At 34.4% G+C, this 26138-nt stretch overlaps 2 protein-coding genes across 6 annotated transcripts in view; one reads left to right on the forward strand and one right to left on the reverse strand.

Moving 5' to 3' along the window:
* LOC145933916 (dipeptidase 1) overlaps positions 1–24265 on the reverse strand; it is a 120499-nt gene extending 96234 nt beyond the window's left edge. For 2 of the 5 annotated variants that reach the window (XR_014424947.1, XM_083033966.1), the window contains exon 1: positions 24004–24265. Coding sequence is in view for 1 of the 5 variants with exons in the window: in XM_083033972.1 (XP_082890098.1) it covers positions 20100–20132 (33 nt within the window). In the remaining 4 variants the exon portion in view is untranslated. Of the gene's footprint in view, positions 1–20099; positions 20435–24003 lie in introns of those variants that run through there. The other 3 variants (XM_083033968.1, XM_083033971.1, XM_083033972.1) reach the window with 3 other exon arrangements.
* Positions 1–26138, forward strand: part of LOC145933922 (uncharacterized) — a 179488-nt gene that overhangs the window by 127601 nt on the left and 25749 nt on the right. Inside the window, exon 10 of the mRNA XM_083033980.1 lies at positions 12355–12399. Coding sequence (XP_082890106.1) covers positions 12355–12399 — 45 coding nt within the window. The remainder of the gene's footprint in view (positions 1–12354; positions 12400–26138) is intronic.

Below are 26138 nucleotides of genomic sequence, written 5' to 3' on the forward strand. Positions count from 1 at the left end.
AGTAATGTTGCAATATGTATCGGGCATTCATTGCTTTTTACAATCTTGATTATAGAAGCGCTTTGTTGGTTCTTGTAATCCGAACTTAATCCGCATACAGTATCTATAAGATGACGTCAGTGCTGCATTTAACTCAAATAGCTTCATCATTTTATTCAGATATTCATCTAAAAGTGATTGGTGATTGATATAAATACGCACGTAATTCTTCGCCTTTCAATGATTATTTTTGGACGAATTACAGGCCGCGATTTTTTTTATACATTTAATAAATTAACTAAGAAATATAATTAGTTACTAAATGATACATAAGAAAATAATTTTCACATAACTATGAAAAATAAAGGTAAAATAAGAATGAAAATTACATTTTGACAAAATAAAAAAGATTATTGTTTGAGAATACTGTCAATTTAATATTACTGATTTACAAATTTAATTTTATAGATTTTTTATATACATGTGGTCGCGCATGATATCAATCATGTTCGATTATCTACTGCAATATTTCTTCCGTAGCGATTCGGAACGATTGGCCTCGCGATTGATACTCGAAGCAATCTCATTATTACCCGCAATACGCCTCTGCTCTCATCTACTCGCGCCGCGTGGCACGTTTCGGACGTTTGCCGGAAATCAAAAATCCCTCCGCAAATACTTCGGAAGATATCAGCAGCGATTCTACCTCCGCTGTATCACAGACAGCATAACTTGTTTCGACCAACAAACTCGAACGTGCTCGGAACTGCAAATCCGCTGATTTTCTCGAGTGAATTAGGCGCTAGGAGGGTATCGAGGGAAAATTTTTCGCAGTGCACAACGCGGATTTCGGAGATTGTAAGATAAAGTTCTAATATAGAGTTCACAAGTCGCGGAGTGTATTCTTTTTTATTATAGTAAGAATGAAAGAACATAATTGCACAAAAACACATCTTAATTATCAGTTTAATGAACCATTTTTTAAAGATTATTATTTCTTTTTATTCTATTTTAAGATAATCTTTAAAAGATCGATCCAATAATTGCATCCCCTTGAAACTAAAAGACTCTATTAGCGAATTAATAAACATTTTTTAAAATGCAAAATTAAAATCTTTTTCATCACCTTTGTATATTTGTTACCTTTTTAGAGTATTAATCCGAAATTATACTAAGAGCTACTGAGAAAATACGAAATATTGAAATATTACAATGGTATAATTTTTACAAAATCTTTTGAAGATAAATCGATCCAGAATGTGAGTTTACCTATATGATTTTAGAACAATCTATATTATTAAAGAGCAAGAAATTATGCCATTTAATCGATATCTAACAAAGATATATCTATCTTAAGATTAACCTGGATTATTTTTCGCATGATTTATAAAATAAGGATGGAGCACAGCGTGCAGGAGAGGGTCAGAACGAACCCGCAGTCCCGGTACACGCGCGCGCAATCCCGCTCTCCCGGAAACCCGATTCGATCACGAATTCAGTGTGCGCGCGCGTAGAAAGCGGCCTCCCGCTGGATTTAGTTCACCCTTTTGTTTTATTTCACCTCTCATCTCTGACCGTTTCTCTCTCTCTCATACCGCATTCTCGAGACAGCGGCAGCGCTTTCGATATACGTGTGTTCTTATACCCCGATATATTTTCCGCCCCAGTCCTCAAGCCGCGAGTTCCGCCGTCCTCGGTGTAAGCGCAGCCCCGTCCATGAAAACCAAAGCTCTTCCGGGTTCTCAATGATTAGCCGGAACAGTAGCCGGGAAAGTAGGAGAAATAGAACGAAATGGTACGGCGAGCTCTCGTCCGAGAGAGAGAGAGAGACTGCGACTTCCCACGCGCGCACTGTTTTATTCATCGTCCGTAGTCACGACAATGCTGGTCTGACTTTGGCTCCGTTCCGGTCGATTCCACGGACGGTTCGATTAATCGACCGGAATTTTGTTTTTGTTCCGATTTATTCTGAAACTCGCGTCCAGGGAGCGATCGTTTCATCAGCCGGCATCCTTTCATCTATCGTGTTCTCTCTTCATAACGCGAATCTCACACAATTTCTCGTTCTTGTTAAATATGTATAGAGATCTTTCATAAATATTGAGGAAAAAAAGTCCCCCTCTCTCCCTTTCTCCCCCTTTCATTTATGAAGTTATTATTAAATAATTTGGAATACCGAGATACTTTTTCTTATAACAAAAATGTCGAGATAGAAGTGATCAATTATGAAAAAGCTTCAACGAATTAAACTACCGGATTACAAGCTACTGCAAATTACGTTTTACTTTTTAGGCAACTTTATAAGACTTGCTTTTAACAAAATTTCAAATTCACTTATCAATACTTGATGTTGGAATTTCAAGCGTTGCGAAAAAGGATAATGTCCGATAAATAATTTTCGTTGAAGAAAAGTCGATTTTAAATTAGTCGAAGAATCCGAAAGAAGAAGAGGAAAAGGAAGATGAAAGTTGTGGCGAAATTTCAGGGCATCTTGTATATATATTTACGAAAAATCTTAAGAACCGTCGAGAGATTGTCGATAGAAGAGCTCGTTAGTAATAAGACTCTGAATGCGCAAACTTGAGAAAGTTTCAATAGACCGTCGAATTCTTCTCCGACCGGAATGTATTTGCCGACATTTTAATATTCTATGATGGAACGTGACTACCGCAGTGACGTTTCATACATCTATTTAGTAGACGGATTTTTATGCGCTTTTCGTGCCGCGATACGACGTAGGTTAACACGTCGCGCTTTACAACCGAAGTTTAATAAAATATCTCCGACGACGTCGCGCATTTAAGTACGGCATTCGAACGTTTTCCGTTCGATAATGTAAAACTTTTAGAGCCCAGCTTCTTCACGACTTGTATTGTACCGATACATGCACATAATTTTTCCGAAATTGTCCATTAATCAAAAAATTAATTTACGATAACAATTAAACTTGAAAAATATTATTTTAAAGAGAGTAAATTAAATCTTTTTAAAATTATACAGCGAAACCACAAATAAAATCGTTTTATACGTAAATTGGTTAGTTAAACAATTACATAAAATGATAACATGATAAAAAAAATTTTTGTGGCATTTGACAATGCTTAAAAACATTATAGAGTATATATACATGTATATAAATGTCGTAAAAATTTGAATAATAATTATTTAAGATTTGTTTGAGTCGCAACAACAACGACTGCACTTGTCTATTTATATTTTTAATCACTTTTATATATTGATAAAAATCGGGCAAGATGTAATCGCGAACTTGTTTGACTGCAAACTTGTTGCACGGATTGATGTCCCTCACAACACATGTCAAAAGAAAAAAAATATTTCTCACGGCTAAATTATATTATCCTTTCGCGTAAATATCATTGAAATAGACGATACGAAGAATGACGGCAATTTCTTCATCGTTCCGTCGTCGTGACGAAATTGCCGTTAGATCGGGCAGATAATTTTCTCTCTTCTGGATGGATCTGAGGGTGGCTTGCCGGAGCGAGAGGAATCTTCATCATTTAAGGACGAACCGGGCGCCCGACTCTACATCGGACGCGATCATCAATCTTCGCGAGGCAAGGGTAACACGTTCATCTCCCAATTACGAGGCCTCTTCCTTCCGGGAGGGAAGATTTGCATCCCAGAGATGGGTGCATCTTTCGGTTTGAATCGACTTTCAGCGAGATTACAAAGACATTCAGTTTATATGTCTTTCATGGAGAGAAAATCATTTCAAATAAATGATGCTTGATAAAATTTTTCAATTCGTATATGAAGCATATACTATAATCGAATACTGTAAATCAAGATTAAATATCATTAATGAATGATAAAGCAATAAAGACGAATATCTCTTTTTATAAAAGTGAATCGCAAGTGAGCTATTACATAACTGTTGAATCGCGCTTCTTTAAACGATACTTTAATAATAATAATAATGATAATAATAATCCCTCGATTATGGCTGAACTGCACGCGACAATAGAGTCGTGTCTAAAAATCTTCTATTCTAAAGAAATGGAGATGGTCACGAAGAAAAAGCCAGAAGTCTTTTTCTCACAAACTACAAGCGATGTTTCGCTTCACAATAGGGACGATCTCAATAGGAAAACTGTATATTACTAGACATCCTTCCGTTTAAGAGCAAGGATCGATTAAGTTTCTAGTATAATGTAGTGAGAGAGAAGGCAACCGCTATTATAATACATAGTTTGATGTTAGTTACGATCTTATATAACAATGTATATAATGAGCTATTTCATATATAAGATCATATATGCGCTATTATAATAATAAAGGATCTCATTATTCTATTTCATGTCTGATTTTAGTTTAATACTGCAATTTTCCTACATTATCTGATTTTAGATACAAAAGAATTTTCTCAAAATCTGCTGTCTCTTTCAAGATATTGAAAATAATATCTTGTTAATTTAATATGACATCAATGAATCTAATTTCTTGCATGTTAGTTTAATTGTATTTTTTTCTTGCTGTCGAATTAATTAAAAGATTTTTTTCGTTTCTCTCTCTCTCTCTCTGTTAAATTTCTCAAAACTCCTATACTAACAAAAACTAATATTTAAAGAAACTTCTTATTAGCTACATATTTCGTCACGATATGCTTAATTGCGGTCTAAATTGATTCAAAAGAATAGATTGCTTATATCGGGTTTACTCGTGAGGGAACTTACTCGCAAAATATCTTCACCAGGATGTAATCTCGTATAACTGGACGCGCCCTGATTGTAAACGCCATATGCTAACACGCACAATTCGTACGTGCAGGCAAGAGATATACCATCATGCTATTACCTCGATAATAACACGCTACAACGTGTTACATACCGATTATGGATCGAAGCTACTCGAAATCCATGTCGAGAGCTACAAATCTATGATGCAGGACATGAGATATGTAATCACTGGGAAATTATTAAAATTAATTTTCGCTTGTCAAAGTGAATTTTCCATAAAATTAAATGTTAAATTACGCAAATAAACTATTTGTTTTTTAAGAGAAAGAAAGAAAGCTACAACTTGAATCTAAAAATCGCATTAAAAGAAATTTAATTTCAAAATAAGTTACTAACAGTATATTATTATAAACAGAAATTTATGCGCTATTTTTTATTTATACAATAATAACATTAATAGATAACAAGTTACACACAAGTTAAATTATACTCCTATTAAAAGTAAAACATTTAATTCCTAAATAATTCGAGTATTAATATTTTCAGCTTGTCAGAATTTCTCAGCAGTTTCTTTTACAGATCGAATGAATCTGCAACGATATCTCATTTGAACGGCAATTCGATATGCGTGTGTTACATATGATATAACATATCGTACTTCGCTCGCTCGAGATGTAAATATGTAATGTATAGCAAATATTACCTGACAAGCCACGTAGAGAAAACTTTTTCGCCGCGTCGACTTGTCGCGATAATATATCGACACTGTAATTTACATATTCGGAATTACCCACAGCCATGTACTATATCATACTTATCAATGCAAATCGAAAAGCTGCATTCGTGCAAAATTGCACGTAACAACTGAAATTTACGATGATTCACGATCGGTTCGTACATACGTTGTCCCGGGAGTATACAGTTTGTTAATTTAAATGTTAAACACAGATTATCTAGCGGTTGCATTGATTGTATCGAATCGTTCTCGCCACAAATTGCACAAGATATAAGCTCGTATCGCAGCGCTTGGTAGGTCGCGTGTGTTATTCGCATTTCCTGGACGCACGCTAGCGTTAGCTTTTCTTTTTTCCGGTAAGAAAAGACTTGCGCCCCTGACAGGGCGATCAGTCAAGATCGAGCAGGACAAGACGTTTTATCCAGAGCCAATTACTAACCTTCGCCTCAAAAAAGGCCAACAATTTGCCACTATTTTTATCGCTCGAATGTACGGTTGAATTGCTTATTTATATTTTAAACTTAATTCTGATCGATAAATGTTTGAAATAATTAAATAAATTTTTGTGCGCGTCTCTCTCTCTCGATTACTTAATATTAAAATAAATAGAAAGTAATCCGTCAATTTTCTCAAGTTGTCAGCTAAAAAGGGATTAAGAAGAACTATAATAATATCTCTGACTCTGCGATTGCAGCGGATTAAAATTTGAACCATAGTTCGAGTTCGGGGCTTTTCGCGAGGCTCGACTTTAATACCGTCGCGATCACAGATTTGAACTATGCCGATAAGTTGGATTAATTAACGGGCCGACAACTAGGCGCGCGCGGCAAGATAATCTATCCTCGGGAGATGCGCAAAATGCGTCGGATACTTCCAATAACTCACCGTCTCTCTTTGCAACGCGAACAAGATCGGAAACCTTTTGTTTTCGTTCGGCGATATCTATCGCGCGATCTCCTAATTTAATTTCCTTATTTTTCGCATATTCTGTCGCATAGCATGGCAGCAGCTTCATTGATTTTAGTTACGAAAGTTTAAACGTAGTAAGAGTCCGAACGCGCTCTATCCGCGTTAATTACACGTCGTTTCTTGAATGGCGTGAAAGAGCGTCTTATATAGCGGATAAAACGTTAATTGCTACCGCCGAGTCGAAGTTGATGAATTACCTGTATTGCACTAATGACCTCGTTAGGGTCAACAGATGCGAGCGGTTATTCTTATCGCGATGATGTATTATGCTATCTTAATCTGCAGGCTGTCTTGCAAATTGCTGACTTTTTTTTATCAAATTGCTCTCGAATTTTTTTGATAAATTTACAGTCTATTCGACCTCGCTATTGTTGATAAAAATTTCGATTCAATGCATTTTTTAAAGGTCTCGTTACACTCGACGCACTCGTGCAACTTTTAGTCATTATATTACAACTGGTAGGTTCGCGCGAGCTTCGTTTTTACAAACTCGTTGATAACTCTTCGATTCGTTTTGACCATCAGCGAGTACGTTTTGTGATAACTCGCCACTCGATTCCGACACGGCAAGAGGCGATAGTCTATTTATTTATTTATTTTTTTATTTTTTTCCGCACTAAAAGCCCGAGCTCTGATATTCTCTGCAGAAACTCGTGTCTATATCCGCGCTTTCACGACGACGCCGCGTTGTAACGACGCGCGACGAAGTCGCAAAGATATAACGGCGGTGGTGGGTCGTTTCGGGATCCTTACGAGATCTTTACGAGTTCCTTACGAGTTTGTTGCGAAGAAGAAGAAGAAGTAGAAGAAGATAGAGGAAGGAAGAAAGAGAAGGCGGAGAGCTCGCCACATACGTGGATGTAGATGCGAATCCTGTTTATCGAGAATTCGCGTTTCTCGCTTCTGTCATTTTAAGATGCGCTTCTAGACACGAGCGTCAAATAACGGCGCGCAGAGAATAGCATTCCTCGCTGGATACTAACTTCTGAGAGAACGTCTGTATCTCATTCCGCGTTCTCTTTATTCATTTTTTTGCAGTTTTCCTTTCTTTTCTTCGCAGTTTTCATAAGCATGACACAGTTGCGAAAAGTACTTAAATAGATTCTACAAGAGTTCATCTCATTTTTTTAAAAATAATATTATTTTAGACTCATCTCTTAAACTCATTAATGTCTAGTACATTATTATGTGCGTTGTGAAAAAAATGGGATTTTTATTCTTGTAATTTTTTAAAAATTATAAGAGGAAATAATAAGATGATGTAAAATAATGATTTTATAAAACATCTAATATTACTGAGATTAAATACAAAATCAGAATTATGAAGTTTAAAGTGAGAACGAGATGCTAAACAATAATTAGGTGATTGCGTGAGAAGCACAAGTTACAAGATTTTCATGTCTGACAGAGAAAGGATTAAAGACTGTTCTATTGCAATAAACGCATTTTTATACTTTTATATTTTAGAGTCGAATATGTACAATTTCGTGCAAATGTCACGTTTATTCAACCAGAATTACATTAGTTCGTTCGCATATTCGAGAAATGTGAACGTCATGATCGGGAAAGCTTTTCCCTTCCGCCAAGAAGAGGATTCGCGCAATATCCCCGTTTTCTCTGTGCGCGAGCGAAACGCAAAACTATATCTCGCATGCTCGCGACTTCAGAATCGGCCACGTGACTCGCAGCTCGAGTAAGAAACTTGAGGATATTTCGCGGGGAATTCCCGGGAATCCCACCGATAACTCTCCCCATATCTGCGCTGACTCGGCCATTTCTCCGCTTCCGCGAGGACGACATCCGCGAGAAGTCCGATAAAATGGGTAACAAGAAAGAGAGGGACATTTATTTAGCGTTTCACGATGTAGTTCCCTTAATCCCGCGCAACGAAAAATATCGGATATGTTTGCGCAACAATATTTTCTTGGTATAATATTCCTGAATCTTGTAAGAAGAAAGAGAGAGAGCTTGTACGTAAGTAAAGTTTTACGCTGCCAATCTTCTTCCGGTTAAAAGCAAAGACAATTTCCTAACTCTTACCGTTCTCGATAAATATATTTCTTCTATTTTATCTATTTTAGATATGATTTTATATTTAAAGTTTAACTTACAAACTGTAGAGAGAAACTTAGTTTACTTTTGTTCCGAACATTTCATGTGTATCTTCGTTATTGCCGCGAAGAGTCTCGGTCGCGAATATCTCGGAAATCGATGACGGAGCTTACCGTAACCCCGTTTGAACCTCGCCGAAGTCGTTATACCGGTAAATGGAACCGGGACTGCCAAAGAGGAGTTCTCATCTCGAGGAAAAGCACACATGTCGCCTTCTCGAGGATCGAATTCGACCTTGTGTGACTCGCGCACGTCGCATGAATAATAAACTTTAGCAATTGTCAAAAGGGTAGAGATATATTAAAGTGTACCATATCTATACGCAATCAAATATTTTAATCGATAAAATTCTAGGTTGCGCCAAATGTGTACATAGGAGCGCCAGAAATAAATGCATCATTGATCCGACATGCGATACATTGTGGTGCATTTTAATATTTAAAAAAGTAATGAAGAAAAAGCGTGTATTTAATTCTCTGCATTGTTGACATTTGATTTCATACTAATAATTTTCAGTCAAGTTTATAGAAAAAATTAATATGTTTATTTTATTATTTTAAATTTAATTGTTTAATTAAAATAATTTCAAAATATTTCACTTTTTATCAAAATTTTATCTAAACATCTTGATATTCAAAAATTTTGGAGTCGAAAATGATTTTTTAGTATATAATTAATGTTAATTTAGTGAGAAAATAAAAATTTTAAATTTATTTGAGAAAAATCTCTGAGTTATTATTTTTAGTTATTCAAGTAAATCTCGTGTAAATACATTTCAAATGATCGACTCGTAAAGACCTATCGAACGGAACGATAAATCGCCGAGGAAACATGGAAGATTACGAGAGAACGGTGGAGTAAAGTAAGATGGATATCAGGAGAAGAAAACAAGAAGAAAGAAAAAAAAAATATCAAAGACGAAAAACAGATTGCACTTGAATTCGGTGAACGGAAGAACAATGGCAGAAGTCGATATTTGCCGAGTGGCGACTTTGTCATAAGGTATTATATGAAAGATTTGTGACAATATAACGCACTGAGAGACTAAGAGAAAGAGAATCATACAGGAGCATATCTTGAGATGTACGTTTTGTGTGTATATTTAGTTGTAATTCTGATCAAAAGTGGTATTTTTTTCAGAGATAAAATGTCAAGAAGCGAGTAAAATAAAAAATCTATTTAATAATTCATGACATGTATCGTATTACTTGAGTCCGTTTCCTGTCATTACTAGAATCAATATTTAGAAGGCAGTTTTTCATATAAAAATAATATAAAAGAATAATGCATTTATATATTTCGCATTTAATGCAAAGTTTCATATATTTTCTAATGATCGATAATAATCCTTGGTAAATAGAAGTAAGAAAAAAATTAATGAGAGAAAGATAGATCATTGATTAATATTTTATTTATTAGATATTGATTAGTAATTTATTTTTAGACAAACTATGAGTCATGAAAATATATTCCTCGACTTGTATAATTCATAATATTCTCTGAAAAAATATTTAAAATTCAGAAAACTGAGTAAATTAATATTTATTTTATCTTAAAGAAAAATGTCAGATTTCTCGTTAACATTCTTGATATATCAATTAAAAATAGATAAAGTGAAACTATTGGATATAGTTTTCAATCAGATTCCAGTAGTCAACCTTCTTCTTTTTAGAAATAAAATGACATATTTTTGACATATATTTTATGTATAAATATAAAAAATTGTTTTGTGTAATGAAAACTTAGAGGAACAACAAATTAACTTGGATTAATGATATTTTGCATCACTAAATCTATTTTGCTTTCTCTGAGACATAATGCTCGAGAACATAAAACATACGTTTGCCTATACGCACGCGATCGCTTCCTGTCGTAACAGCTTGACGGTGTTTAATCGTTAATTAGATGTCATCAAGTTTCGTTAGTAATTGGATAAGTTTGCGACGACGGAGACACAATGCGTGCGATGCTTGCGAAGGCAACGTCGTGCGCGAATGAACTTCGCGTTTGAGACAGTGAACTCAACAATGCGATGATTCACCGTACCTAGGATGAACATATCTACTTTCGAGCGTTTTCCTATTTCGGCTTTCAGTACACCTCGCGACAGTCTATTACGCGATATCGACAGCTGCTGAAGCTGCGCGTCGAATTCTGCACGTGAAACAGTCAGGATCGCAAAACTCTTACAAAAATTCTTGAAATACATAAATTCTTGCTTGCGTAATGTATATTATGCTGCAAATGTGCGTGTGTATATATATATATATATATATATATATATATACAGACTTTTATATTTTATTCTTTGACAGTGATCAAGATATCGCGTGTTTTTGTAACTTTAATAAAAATTTCTGTTTTCTATTATAAGATTTTCAAGAAATATTGAAACATCAATTTAATATTAACTGCTCTAAATAATTTGTTCAAGAAATTTAAATATTGGAATAATTAAAATAATAATTTATTATTATTAGTATATTTAAAATTATTTAACATTTATTTATAATTTAAATAAACTCTAAATATTGGAATATCTCGTACGAGATTCATTTAAAAGATATTTTGTTTCTTTTGTGTAAGCATTTTTTCAATTTTCCCCTAATTTCACGAAGCTATTACGCATTCGGTCGAAGAAATTCACGCTTGCCGCAAATTCCATTCGGTTTTCCGCAAGTCGTCAAGACGAAGGAGAAGGGTTCCACGACTTACGCGGATTTTCTCGCGATTTCCACGTGCTAACGAGCTCCGAGTTTCTTGCGTGAAATATATCGCTAGAGCTTCGCTTAAGCAGACTGCGGTAAGGTCTCTAGGCTATTTCTGCGAGAACTCATGAGTTTCCTACCCGATTCTACCGTCTTGTCCACGATCCTATAGAACGTTTTACGCTCTCGTGGCTGTTCTTCCTTCCTCGATCGAGCTCTTAGAATATGGCAGAGAAACGCGTGACATAACGAGCTTTATTGGAAATCATTGTTAATCCACGTATTTTTATAATCCGAGTAACAATATATGACATTTAGAATAGTAATAAAGCAATTTTTTTTACGCTTTATAAGAGATTTACTTTAAATATATCTTAATTTTTAAAAAGCTTTTGTAAATTAAAGGATTTAATAGAAAAAAACTCGTTTACTTTATATTTACTTTATATTTTGGAAATGTGAATTTACTAAATTTTGTTTTATCAAAATTTATCACAAAGCACTCTCTTTATCTCTTTATGCAAGACCCGTTAATAGCGTTTCCTATGAAAAATCTTAAACTCCATGCAACATATTTCAGTGAGTCGAGGCAACCTCAAAGCTTGCGGTTCGCCAACTGCCCCAACTTTAGCCTCAACTTCAGTGGAGACAGGCTCCCTTTGCACACGCTATTCGATAATCGCGTAATTAGATAATACCATCTATAATCGGTGTCTATGTAATGTTTGCCGCTCTAAAGCACATTTACTCTACCACCAAAGTAGATTAAATGTGCTGTTTGCAAGGAAAAAACTGCATTGTAAACTGTATTATATGTTGTTATTTTGATCCTTGTCGAGATGAGACAAAAATCTAAAATTCTTTTGAAGTAGATCGATAAATTAAATGTAAGCCAGTATTTTATTACGCGAATTTAAAAGACAATTAGTTTATAATTTACTAGTACTGTACTTTATATATTACTATACAATTTTTAATTTGAATTAATTTGGCTAATGTTGTACGGTTGATTTATTTGAAGTTAGTAGTAGGTTGAGTTATTTAGTAGAAACAATTTTATTTAGTAGAAAATGAACATATAATCGCTGTTTAAATAAGGTATATTATATAAGGTATATTATATAACAATATTTTCAATTTTTTGTTACAGAATCTCGACGGACCGGAAGGAGAGGTAGTAGCAACGCAGCATTGGGTGAGTAATAAACAAATATTATAATTTTATGATATGCGTAATTAGGTTAACTCGTAAATTAAGTTTTTGCTCGCATCTCTTCGGTATCTAATGCGAGCGAGAGACGCTGGGATGAACTTCGGCGATACTCGCGATCGTAATCTTTATACGAGCAACGTTATTGAGGATGATGATTTTACCATCCCATAGCGATACGAAACGCCGAAACCGATATATTGTTAAGGTTCATTAAGTATAACGACATGTTTGAAAATGATTATAGGCTTGAGTAACTCTTGAGATCAAAGTGATTCCGATCTGCGTCGTGGAATTTAATGTAGATAGAAATTAGGACTCTGGAGATACGGGACTTTACATACTGTATCGATTTTCAAATGAAATTTCAGAACTGAATTTTATAAAGCAGAGAGTCGATGATACATCAAGCGCAACATGCGGCAATGCAATTCATATTTCATGCGGCAGATATAAGGCATTGGCCATGAACATCACGATCTCGTTTTACGTATACTTCGAAAAATTTGATTTCGCGCGTGATTAATGAAAGTCTTACAATGAAACGGACGTGCCGAATTCAAGATCGTTCGCTATCAAAGAATTTGACACGAAATCGATAATAATATTTTCTCCAGAATTCTTTGAAGATTTTATGAAATCGATTTTTCTTTATAAATTACAAAAATTTAGAAAAAAAGTTACTATTCAGCGTAATTTTTCAATTTTAGCTAATTTTTGTTTAGTTTAATCTCTTATATATAACGTGGTATATATTAGTGAATAGCCTGTAGAACTCTCGTGGCTCTCGTGATGAAAAGCCGAGCATTTTCATCATCTCAGAAAATCGATTTCGATGAAACGACGTGAACGGTATTATTGGCCACAAGAAGGAATTAAGTACATTATAGACGATGTACCTCTTTCTTATATAGCGTTACATTGCACATTTTCTCTGAACCGCGAAATAGAAGGCTAAACTAAAATAAGAGAAAATTTTTTAGTATTGATAATTTCTATAATAAACGATTAATAATTTGTTTAAAATAGCTTCCTTTTTTTTCAAAGAATGTGTGTAGATAAAACTTCTTTATTATATTTATCGTATATTTATAAATTTTCTCTGAAAAGATTTTCAATTTATGATTTAGAGTCGCCAAGCCATATAAAGTAGAAAATTTAAAAGTTGTAAAAGGATTCTCAATTAAATTTTTCAGTGTACAAGTGATATCATTTGATTCAAAGTGCAAAAGATTTAGGGTAGTTTTATGACTTTATCATCAAATTGACGGCGTTCAATTCAATTGTTCTATCAAATTCTTTATATCCCATGCTGCAGATGATTTTTCCTGAATACGATTCAGAAGACATATCTGATAGCAATATTTCAATTTACATATGTTCGATATCAAATACATATCGTGCACGCAAATACCATTTAAGTGCAGATTTTTAAAAAATTAATTTTAAGAGAGTTGGAATTTTTTCGAAAGAAATCATACAAGTTTGCGACGAAAGTGATTTGCACCGTAAGCGATTTAATTTCCTATTATCGCGCTTATTTTCCCTACGGAAATTAGTATCCGGAAAAATATCCGGATTACGAAATTAATATACAAAATTTTACTCAGAACGATTCACCCTTCAGATATTGCTCGATCGTTTTTAGGGTTCGTTTCACCGGTCACGATAGTATCATCGCGATTTCGTAGGATTCCGGAGCCGCGATTCTTATCCAACTGTAAATTTCTATTCCTCTTGGAGATCCGGCGGATGTGATATCTTCAAAGGATAGCGCTATCTCGAACAGGATTAAAGTTCTCGCGGGATACTCCCGCTTTTGCGCGCACGCGGTAGGCGCGTTCGCAGGAGCGGAAACTTGTTTATGGCTCGTTGAGAGAGAGTCGGACGACTCGCCAAAGGTAAATTGAAGATCTCGTTTAAGTGTTCCCGTGCCGCGCAGCTCCGAGGAAGTTTTATCGCCACCGGGGTCGAGCTAAACTAAAAGCACGGTATGGCGTGCCTTTCATTTTGTGCGAGCCACGACTCGACGAATCGAGCCGTCGGGACATTCTCGTCAACACTGGCTAGAGTGCTTCGGCTGATTTAAATAATCCTTCTCGCTCCTCGCATCTTCCGGGAGCAAGTCGATCCGCCATGTTATAATCCTACACGCAAAAAAATTTCTAGATGTCGCAACAAAAATTATCGCTATTTTTGTATCTGATAGAATATCGTTTGTCACAGATAGAATTATCGTTTGTCACAGATAGAATTTTTTAGTTCTGTCTCTGTCATTTAGATTGATTACGTGCAAAATATATACGATATTACAATATTTGCTAATTGTTTATCTACCTCAGTTAATTTTTCGCACCTACAAAATTTTTGCTATAGTTGCAAAATCATTTTTTTTAGTGTATATTCAGCCATACTTCTTCGAAACAATATTTATGCATTCATAAAATTTTACATTGATCGTTTTCAAAGTGATGGGATTATTTATAAAGCGATAACAATCAAGAGGGTGGCAGGAGAATGCGATATTATCGGAATACATTTAAAGGTTTGTGTTGAATAAAATTCGAGTATAATTTATTTTATACAGCTCAGCTTTTTGATAGTTTTTACATTTATATTTTCAATCAATGTTTAATTATTTGTCATTATTTTAAATTTTTTCTCTCATTGGATGTGCGCGTGCTGATATATGTGTGTCAAAATTATGGCGAATGATAAAGAGATTAGATCGAAATAAATCTTCTCTTATCACGATTAAATGAGAGGCAAAGCGATGTTGCTTTGTATAAGTAAACAATCTCAATAGCTCTTCCGCGATAATATCATTCCGAGATACTCGCGCGAGAAACGTTTCTGCCCGATTAAAACAAGGCTACTATATACGATGATTACCGTGGATTGACTAGCAAGTAGTTTTAAAAAATATTGAGAATTGTTTCTTTTTAAAATATAAACATTTCAATTAGAACATACCTTATTTTTTTTTACGCTTAAATTATGAAATTATTTTAATTAATTTTCACGCATAAGTCGATTTTTCAAAATAAATAGCAAAAAAAATTATTTTGAGTAAAAATTACTTGGAAATTTAAAATAATAATTCCAAATATAAAATTTTAATCCTTTTCTTTGATATAAGCGTGGAATAAACTCGATAGATGAATTGACTTTAATAAATGTCGCTGGATAAAAGCGTTTTTGTAATGAAACGAAACCAATTTGTGCAAAAGCCCCCTCCGTAACGTTCGCGAATGACATATTTTTGAGCAAATACGAAGGAAAAAGGCGAATAATAGACATGTTTAGCCATTGTGCGCAGCAATTACAAGATAACGATTTATTCGGTAACAAGCTTGGACGGTTGTAGAAATTCGCTGCATTGTATTCGGAACGCAGTTTGATCGGAAGCGAGTTTAGTCGGGGCGATTCACTTTGACAGAGGCGCGATTCGAATCGATTGCTGAATTGTGCAGTATAACCGTTATTCTCAACGACGTTTCCAATATTTTTAACTTTTACGTAACTGTTTCCAAACGAGCTTTTTGTTCAAGTCAACAACAAGCTCGAGCGTATTACAATAATTATATCTTTATAAGAGAAAAATCGACACGCGTTGTCGCTTAATTAATTGAATTAAAGGAAAAGTAAAGAGATCGTTTTTAGTCTATTGCTTTCTTTTTAATGCCTCCATAATTTCAGATGCGATTATTCGTTTGCCCGCGTTAGAAGGGTAAGTAGCGAGAAATGGGGAACAAAATGTAATTTATTCTCCCTAATCTAAGGACTGTACATTTCACGGTTAAAATCGAAAGTACGTTCGCCGTGATGTATCGTATACGATTTACATAGAAAGCGACTGATCTATCGCGTGCGAAAGTGCAAAGGGAATCCTTCCTCTTACAAGTAACCTCGTCGTCACCTTCCCGATTACTTCCCGCGAATACATATTAAGTAGGTCGCTGCTCTCGCTTGTCGTTTATACACAGCCGTAAATCGAACAACATACAAACAATGCCGAAATCATTTGCCAAGTTTCGCGCTCGAGCGCGTATGCGTGGAATATTACGTCCTTAATTATCGAAAATCTATAAAAAGCGCGATTGTATTTAAATAGATTTTATATTTCGATTTCCACGAGAGACTGGGAGGAATTGCCAGAGCTCTGATATCTCCTTGGCGATTTGCGAGAAGCATTGGATCTGCGATGAATCACGACCGTCTCGCGGCTTAATTAAATTAATAATTACATTACCCCGTTATCTCTACGGCTGATGCAATTTACAGTCGAATAAAAATAAAATGCCGTTCGTCGACTTCGTTTAATCTCGCATACGAAACGACACTCGCGCCATTGATATTCAAACTTCGTTTCGAAAATCTCGAGATATAATGTAGCCTCGGTGGCTTTAAGCGAGTCACGCGCTATCATTTTGAATTTTTCGTATTTAATCGAATGTCTCGGCCGTAAAATAATTTTGCAACTGATAAATATTAAAATAGCGTTTACGTATAATTAATACTTACTCAAATATAGTATTCTTCTCTTTAAAACTAAGATTTTTACACTTAAAAAATATATATACGACACTGCTTCCATTTAATGATGTATTTAATTATCGGATTGTGGATTTTAAGTTTTCCCGCAACAAAGAAAACATCTCAGGATTAAAATCAAATTAAGAAAATAATTAAAAATATCTGATGAACATTGAGAGCTCAACGATTTTAGTTTCTTAGATTAACGCAATCACATTCCGTATGTAGTAAATAAATATAACCATTTTATTCTTAGTTTCGTATATCGTATAAAAGTCGTGTTATTACGAGATGAATGAATCAAACGGTCACATTTAATATTAGTCATAAGAGGAGAGAATGTGAGCCAAAAGGAAAGGGACACCTAGTGTGAGGAAGGAGAGAAACGTGTTAAACGGGAATTCAAGACCCAGCTGCGAGAATCAGTCCCAGCAGCAAGTTCACTTTTTCGTACGTTACAAGAGCGCCAAGAAGCTGTCCGAGACATTTTGAAATTTTATCGAGCATTTTATCGTATTCCATTGAGAGGTGAATACCGAAAGTGCTTCACTTTTGCGACAACGTTTACGACGCACTTCGATTGCTGCAGAAGCCAAGTATACCTTCAAGTTACTTTCTTTCATCTTACTTTCTTTTGTGACACTACGCATTGTCAGACATTTTTTCTTCTTGCATCGATCGATGGGTTATTATTACTCGACTATTCAACTGATAAATAATTGATTCTTTAGTATTTATATTGACATTACATATATTTTCATTTGTATTATTCAAACATCAAATCATAAATAATTGATTATTTTGAATACTATTAGTGGAATACTACATTTTTAATTATTGAAATGCTAAATAAAACTAACTGACTTATTTTATAGCATTAATTAAATATTATTTTCGCTACTATTAATCGATTACCGAATGGCGCGCATAGTAGAAAAAGGGGACTTGTTTGGTTCTTACGCTCACAGGCTTTCAATTTTCCATCATGAAAATATTCTGATAGGAAAAAGCGAAACGACGAATCAACTGGTTGCGACGCGAGGAAAGAAGAGAAAATATATGTAACACGGGAAAATGTGAAGCCATGGCGGGTACGCATAGAAAGCGTTGAAACCCCTAGCCGGCATTTGCATTTCTTCCTACGACGTCCTTTGAATAACAAATAAGCTCCCCCGACCGCAAACGAATGCGTGCGATATCTTGCGGAAAGATGCGGATGATAATAATAATAATAAAAGCAGAAAGAGAGAGACAGCTCGGTGCTGCTATGTCTATCTTTTGACTCTCAGAGCGAAAACTATGCGAGTGTTGTTACAATTGTAGAAATACGTACGCGTAATTAGAGTGTTTTAAATCTTACTTAATTACTCATTTAAATTAAAGTAAAAGAATTTGCTATACATGCGTGTTTATATATGTATAATAGATATTCTAATATATCCTACGGCTTTTAATAAAAACAATATTTGCTCATTTAAAGAAAGTTAATAAAGCGAATATTTTATACATACATACGTACATGCATATATATGCATATGTATGTAATGGCATAAAGAGATAACTAAGAGATTTATATTTCATTAGAATAGTATGTTTCATCTTTGGCATTATTAAAAAAAAAATTGAAATTATATATATCTTACATGTATATTAATTTTTGACTTGTTAAAAAGTTTTAAAAATTATATAGAAATGCGATAATTATAGTTTGAGTGGTGAAGAATTATTTCTTTGCAAACTAGTATCATGCATCATTTTATTTTTCGCTGTTCTATCTTCTTTATCCACAAATCGTTGGGCGCGGTAACAAGAAGAAGGTTATGGATTTGAAGAATTTCTGGTACTGAGTTCCAACGACTATAATCACAAAGATTTATTATCACTGAAAGAAGGAGATGAAGAAAGCAGATGCAATTCCCACGATATTCAAGAGAGAAATTAAATAAAGAACACGACTTTTTAAAAGACGGAAAGAATACTCAACATTTCTAATTTTTTCTGTTTTTAGTTCTCTTTCGTAGCTTATTCTGAAAGTTTGCCAAATTTAAAGAACTTTAATTTAATTTAATTTCTATTTTGAATACTTCGTTTATTTTGTTAAATCGAAAAATCCATATAGATTTTAATTCGACAAAGTTATCAATTTAAATTGATTTTTCTATCTTCAACAAGATCTATATCAATAAATAATTATTGACTAAATGAGAGAAAAGTTTCTGTTGCCAGATATATAACTATTCCTCGAATATTTCTCACAATGTGGTTCCTATCAGATGCAATTGAAAGATATATTACCTATTTGATATTATTATTGAAGCCTATTACTTCCGGGAAATATTTCAAATCGGGGTCATTTTAATTTTAAAAACTACGCTCGATCACTTATTATCGTGACAGAGAAAATCGGGTGTAGTTTCCGACTAACCGAGTTGCATAGCGATCTTTAACGAGGTGTCCACTCCGTGAAGTTTCATCGACGCGTTCGCAGTAAATTTGTCAATCCGACGACGTACCGGGAAAATTGCGCGTCGCGTTTATGTAATATTCATACACGGTACACAAGCGGAATGCTGTTGATCCAATAGAGAGACGAATTAAAACATCGCGCTATGAACGACAGAAAGAGATTCTAGAGCAATTTTTCTTCGCGATATAATTCAAAAAGCTAGTACAATAAATAAGAGATATTTTGTATTCGACTAATTAATTTTTTTATATTTAGTTTTATTCTATGATAAAAAGCATTGCTCTAAACGATAAAAATCTTTTAATATAAGAGAAATTAACATTTATTAAAAACATGCAACTTTATATACGTACTAAATTTAAAACGAGTTTTCCTTTCTTTAGATATTTAAGATAGTATAAGATGATGCAGTTAGGTCTATTGTTAGAAAAGAAAAATTGGACATTAGATAGGCAGCCCGTTTAGAGCAAGAATAGAATCGCGAACTTGTCAGGAGGAGCCGCACAATCGAGAGGATGAAGACGTGTAGCGGCATGGAAAAGAAACTTCCGCCGGGAATCCTAAGTATGCTAGCAATTAAATTCTCGAGCGTGTTCAAAACGAGCCTCGGCGTTACCTAGCGCCATGAGCGGAATTCACTCTTTACTCTCTAATTTGTCTTGAGGTAAAATATATCTCTCACCCATCCATTGCGAGTCGCCGTCGACGACGTCATCAATCTGCGCGAAGCCGAAGAGAGTAAACGAAATCGCGGAGCACTGCACAAAAGTGTTATCACTCTGTCGTTTCTTTCATATCCAATAGCCGTGTCCAATAATTTTAACCAAGTATTTTAAGTGTGCGTGATGTGTTGCTCGTATTTTTAATTAAGATTTTTAATTAAGATATTAGAATTAATGTTGCCATTTTTTAGAATTAAATATAGCGCATAAATGTCAATATAAATGCAATTATATGTACCTGTACGTATAAATGAAAGTTAAAATATTTTATAGAATTAGTATCCAAGCATAATTTCTGCAAAATCATTAAGTATTCTTCAATTTTAAGTATTCTTCAATTTTTGCAAGAAGATATTGTATTGACGAATTTTTATTTGAAACTTAATATTATAACATTCAAGATATTTAATGTTAGAGATTAAAAAAGTACCAATAATGACTTCTAATTAAATTTTTAGAAAACAATCGTCCAACTATGGTAAAGTTCGTAAAAATCAGTAGTTTAAAATAAGGATATGCGATTCTTTATACATGTAGTCTAAAAATTGAAAAATACATAAATAAAAATTGCACTGAAGTTTGAAAGCTTAACGGTGCGATTCGTGATCGTAATCAACTACTGCAACTGCAGTCGTGTCGAGATTCAATTGAGAGAACCCTTTTCGCGACCTAAATTCACCTTGACGAAGTAAATCCAGATTGATTGGTGTAGACAATACTTTTTCCCTGTCACGATTACGCAAGCGTTCATAGTGCGGCATCACGTCGAGAATCATACTGAATGCAACCGAACGCAGATATCGACGACTAGAAACATATCGAAAATTATCGTTCGAAAATATATCTCGATTGGATAAAAATTTTATTGATTGACATCGCTGAACGTATCACGACGGCAAATCCATGTAGGGATTTACTGTAGAAAATTGCACTCGGGGCTCAACGATGGGGGCACAGAAATCCATTAATGCTTTTTTTTATTTTAATAAAAATTCTATAAGACTTTAGATATATATCACATACATGCGCACAATAAACTGAAATGAATTTATGGCATAGTATGCTTGGATATCTAGCTTTAGAATTATTGAAATTTTTAGTTTTCAGAAAAAAAATTTTTTTAGATTTTCTGCGACGTGTTAATAATTTTAATTTTTTTTTACACAAACTTTACGCAGAGGAATTTTTGTCTAATAAACGTTTTTTAAATTTAAAATTGATTTCTTCGTATGCAAAGTGTCAAAAGAAGCTGTAATATAATGTTTATATTTGCAGAAATGCGTGTGAGTGACTATCAATTTTGTTGCAATATTCATGTCATGAACTGTCAACAGAATATTCATGTGCACAGTACTGTATTATGGGATGAAAATTAGAATCGTGAAATATACACGTAACGAATGCTGTTTCGATGCATCGTTTATAATATCTGTATTAATATAAATGAATGTCAGAGAGCATGGTGTATTTTTAATTACGCTAACGCAACGCCATTTGATTGGAATTAATCAATTAATCAATTAGGCGAACATCCGATGAACGTTTATTTTATCGCGTGTAAAAGGCGTAAAATTTTCATAATGTCCGTATTTTAAGTTATTCCTTTGAGAGTTAACATATGCTCGCAAATTTTGCTTTCTCAAATACTAAGATACTTGATAAAAATATTTTTTTCCCAAATATTATAAAATAAATAACAAATTCGTCAATGTTAACATTAAAGTAAAGATATATATTCTCAATAATCATCGATATTCTCTTATAAGCTCAAACTTATTCCCCTGTTTTCTCACACACATTTATATCTCCTTTATAATTAAATTCAATTTATCCAAGTTAGAAGTAAATGTTGACATCTCTAGGAGAGTTAATTTTTTGATTATTACTCAACGAGATCGCGATCGAAAAGATCATTTTTGCTTCGTGAAATGGAACGAAAGCGAATCGATCATTGTGATGCGATTTAGCGCTTATCTCGCGAATTTAATTTCGTGAAGAATAATGTCCGTCGTGCACGAGATTAATATCGAAATATTATGTGGATTACTTTCGAGATATCGTATCTGAATTTGCGGTGCATAAACTTTCATTTCGACCTCGGTTGCATCGGAGGAAAACGGGAGATAAGAGTAGGTCACTGCGCATTCGACAAATATCGCGCTAAGACGCGGCCTGGATTTACCGCGAGAGATCCTGACTGGTAACCGTACATTAACTATACGCGAGATGCTGTAAACCTGATTTCACTATGAGCCGAGATATTACGCGATGCTTTTGAAGGATACTCCATGAGGCTTATGGACTCTACTATGACGTCTTTTAAACTGTATTCTAACAGAACGATGATTTATACGTTTTACGCGAAACAATTTTACGATTAATTATATATTAGCTATACACACACACGTTTCAACAATACCTACTATTAGAATATGCCAAAGTGCATAGATCTCGTAAACTAATATATACCTCTATTTCTAAAAAATCAAGCGTTGTGCTTTATCAGAGTTAATATGAGTTCGATCTATTTAGTTTACATATAAAAGCTCATAGTTTGTGCATTCGCGTGGCTCGTTTATACGTTAAATTGACTTGCATCGAGAGTTCTTAAAGTTTAAAGGATTTTCTTCTGTGATTTTTTTTGACGAAAGAATTACATGTAATCTGCGTAGCATTACTAGAGATATCTTTCTTTAATAATATTATGTTATTGAATATAACGTTAGTGAATTGTACATTGTGACTAATTCTTAATCTGTTTCTTTTTCTTTTTCATCTTTTTGCTACAATTTTCATTATATTTTTGTAATTTTCAGTAGATATGCGAAATTTTGAAGAATACTTTTTCCTAGTCTTAATTTTTGCTTATTTAAAAAAGACCATTATTTTAAAGATTTGGAACAATATTAAAAATTTACAATCTGATATAAAACATAATCTTTATAAGTATTCATGTTTTATTTTGAGTTTTTAGCCCAAAATTAAAATGGTATGTCAGAGTTTTGCCTTTCCTATACGATATAAATTTAGTTTTATTATAAGTTGAGGTATTATATGTGTTTTAAACACTTTCGAGCTATACTAAATTTTGTATAATGTAAAAAAAAAAAAAAGATTTTTATTATTGCTTAATTCTAAACAAATTTTATAATAAAATGAGATATATGATTTAAAGCTTAAGCATCAAAAAGATATAAAAATAATTATCTAGATTCATATATATATATATATATAATAGTTAATTATATATTAACTGCACATTGCATTAAATTACACAATAGTATAATACACAAATTATATATATGTGTGTAATGTTTCAGAAATAAAAATTACTGATATATAACATGTCACTCAAACTATATTATATTAAAATTACAATCTACATGAAGAAAGCGTATTGAGAATAAATTTCATTAACTGCAAATCTATAATATTTATTACGATATGAGATTATTACGCGAGATCTCAGAAATATTCTGCTATACTATTCTTTACGTGGTATTCTTTACGTCCTATTCTGATAAATGATTTATTTAAAGCAGTTGCCGAAATTTTGGAATTTTTATGAATATTTCTAGCTAATGTGATCGATGAGCACTGACTAAAGACGTGAGCGAAAAGACGAGAGATAGAATCTCCTTGCGCTTGCAAAAAGTCACGCGCTGCAAATTTCATTCGTGATCTACGTACGAGGATCGAGCATCGCGTGCACGAAATCAAGATCGCGATTGCGAGCGTTTTTCGGAGCGCGATTTCAAGGAGGATGTTGAAAATTTCTAGAAATAGATCTCGGGCTTTCTCGAGGAGGACCCGGGAGGACGACAGAGTTGTCGATCGGGTTTTCCACGATTGCGAGACCATTACATTTCTGTCGCGGCGGACGGTTGCGTACGCGTCTGTTAACTCCGCTCACACAGATTCCCGCGGCACCGTGAGAAGGGTCGACTTTCACCAAGAACCAAGCGCGCGTGGCGTAATCAGAGTTATCACACAAAACAAAAAAACGAGAGGCAGAGATAGATAGCCGGACTTTTCGATTTTCGAAAGCGTAGGAGGACGAAGCGATAAACGAGCAGCAGCAACGACGCGAGGGAAAAGGTAAACAGAGCCGTCGCGCACTCGGCGACCGCCGCGGCAAGACTGGGGTCTGCTGTGCCCGGCCGGGGTAGCTGCCATGGCAACCCGACCACCCCCGAAAGCCTCGTCTCCTCTCTCCCGTTCGTCTGTCCATCCCCTGTCTCGCGCACCCTCGGCGCGGCGCAACGCGTGCGTCTCTTCCTCTTCTCCGCTTTCCTCATCACCCCGTTTTCTCGCTCTCTCTCTCTCTCTTTCTCTCTCTTCCCGCTTCCCTACCAGAGAGATGGTCCTTAAACCGATACCCATTCGCGATTCTCGACCAAACGGAGAGCAGATGCTCACCCGAAAGGGGTACCGGGTGTATCCTCCGCTTAGGATGCATTTAGAGATGCTTGTGGTATTTGGAAGCACATCGGTCCGATACCAGAGTAATACAATTGCAGCGAGGCTTAAGATAACTGTCTTGGCAACTTTGCCCTCCTCCATCTTCCGCTGTCATAACGATCTCTCCTTCTCTGCCGATATATCCACTCGATATCTTCGATAAAACGAAGTGCAGATGCTTGTGCGGAAAGGGTGTATCGATGTATCTTTGCTTTGGATATGTAAGGATCAAAAAAGATGCTCAAGACTACATTGATGCCCCGTTTCCGATACCGAGAATGGCTGCCGTGTATCGTGTTAACTCGAGATACTTTCAGAATATCTCTCTTCCAGAAGGCCAGTTTGTCGGCGGTGTGCACAGCTGCATTCGACTTTTAAAATATCAAACTTTTAAGTATCAATTCATTCTCTCGTAATTGTTACAACAAGTTATAATTATCGTAGGAAAGATATCGCGAAGCGTACAACAAATACCAGGTCTTGTAATCCTTTTTTTCATTTTCATCCTATTGCCTTTTATCTTTTATCTTCGATAGCACTTGTGTATGGATGGTGATATAGATTTTTGAAGTATTAACAAATAATGCGTAGCTTTATCTCTCTGCGTTCATATTTTCCTCCCAAATATCTATTATTTTCAGAGCTTTTTAGTTTTGGAGTGTCGGGAGAGAAATCGCGGGAAAACCATCGCTATCCCAAGGAGACTTCTGGTCTAGCCGGTTCTCCGTGTAACCCGCTACAAACTCGCCATTCCAGCATCCTGTTTGTCTTCTCCGAAATAATGCTCCGCGACGTAGACCGCGACGTAAAACGCTTTACGCCAAGTTTTGTCCGGGACGTTTAAGACTTCCATTTGAGGCGAGTGACAAATTTCGACAAAACATTGGAAGGATGTATAAGCGTGTTCAAAAATAACTTCGAATCGCTCTTCTCGATGGGACGATTTGCACTCTCTGTATCACTTTGTTTGCTTGTAAGGTATTCGAGTTTAAGCAATTCAAAATTATTTATGGATAAAACAAGCAAACATGCTAAATTATCACGACTAATTTGCATCTAATTTCTAAAATATTAATATTTTATGTTTATATTTTTATGTGCAATCTTTTCTTTTTTACAGTTTATTGTTAGATTATTAAAACAAGTTGATTTGTTCATGAAGATTACATAAAAACAATTCTCAATTTATATATATATGTATGTTAAATCACGAAACATATTAGATGTTATCCAGATGTAATTTATCTAGATTTAATTTCGATCTCTCTTTGCAAATTCCTTTAAAAATTTAAGCACTACTGTAATATTACATTATTTTATATAATATTTTTCTCTTTCTTTATTTACAATTCTTATCATATCCCAAATATTAGATCAATATTTAAAATTATTAAAAAAATTTTTATTAAATATTTACTCTGATAATAGTATCTTTCTTTCTCGACAAAATTCTTAAAATTATTCGATTATGAGGCTTTTGCGTTGTAACTATGACGAGTTGTTAAAGGAATCTGAGATAGAAAATATTTTTTGAGAAC

The sequence above is a fragment of the Prenolepis imparis genome, unplaced genomic scaffold (genome assembly GCF_030444845.1).
Source record: "Prenolepis imparis isolate NDT839.2.m4 unplaced genomic scaffold, iyPreImpa1.0 SCAF_3, whole genome shotgun sequence".
NCBI classification, from domain to species: Eukaryota; Metazoa; Arthropoda; class Insecta; order Hymenoptera; family Formicidae; genus Prenolepis; species Prenolepis imparis.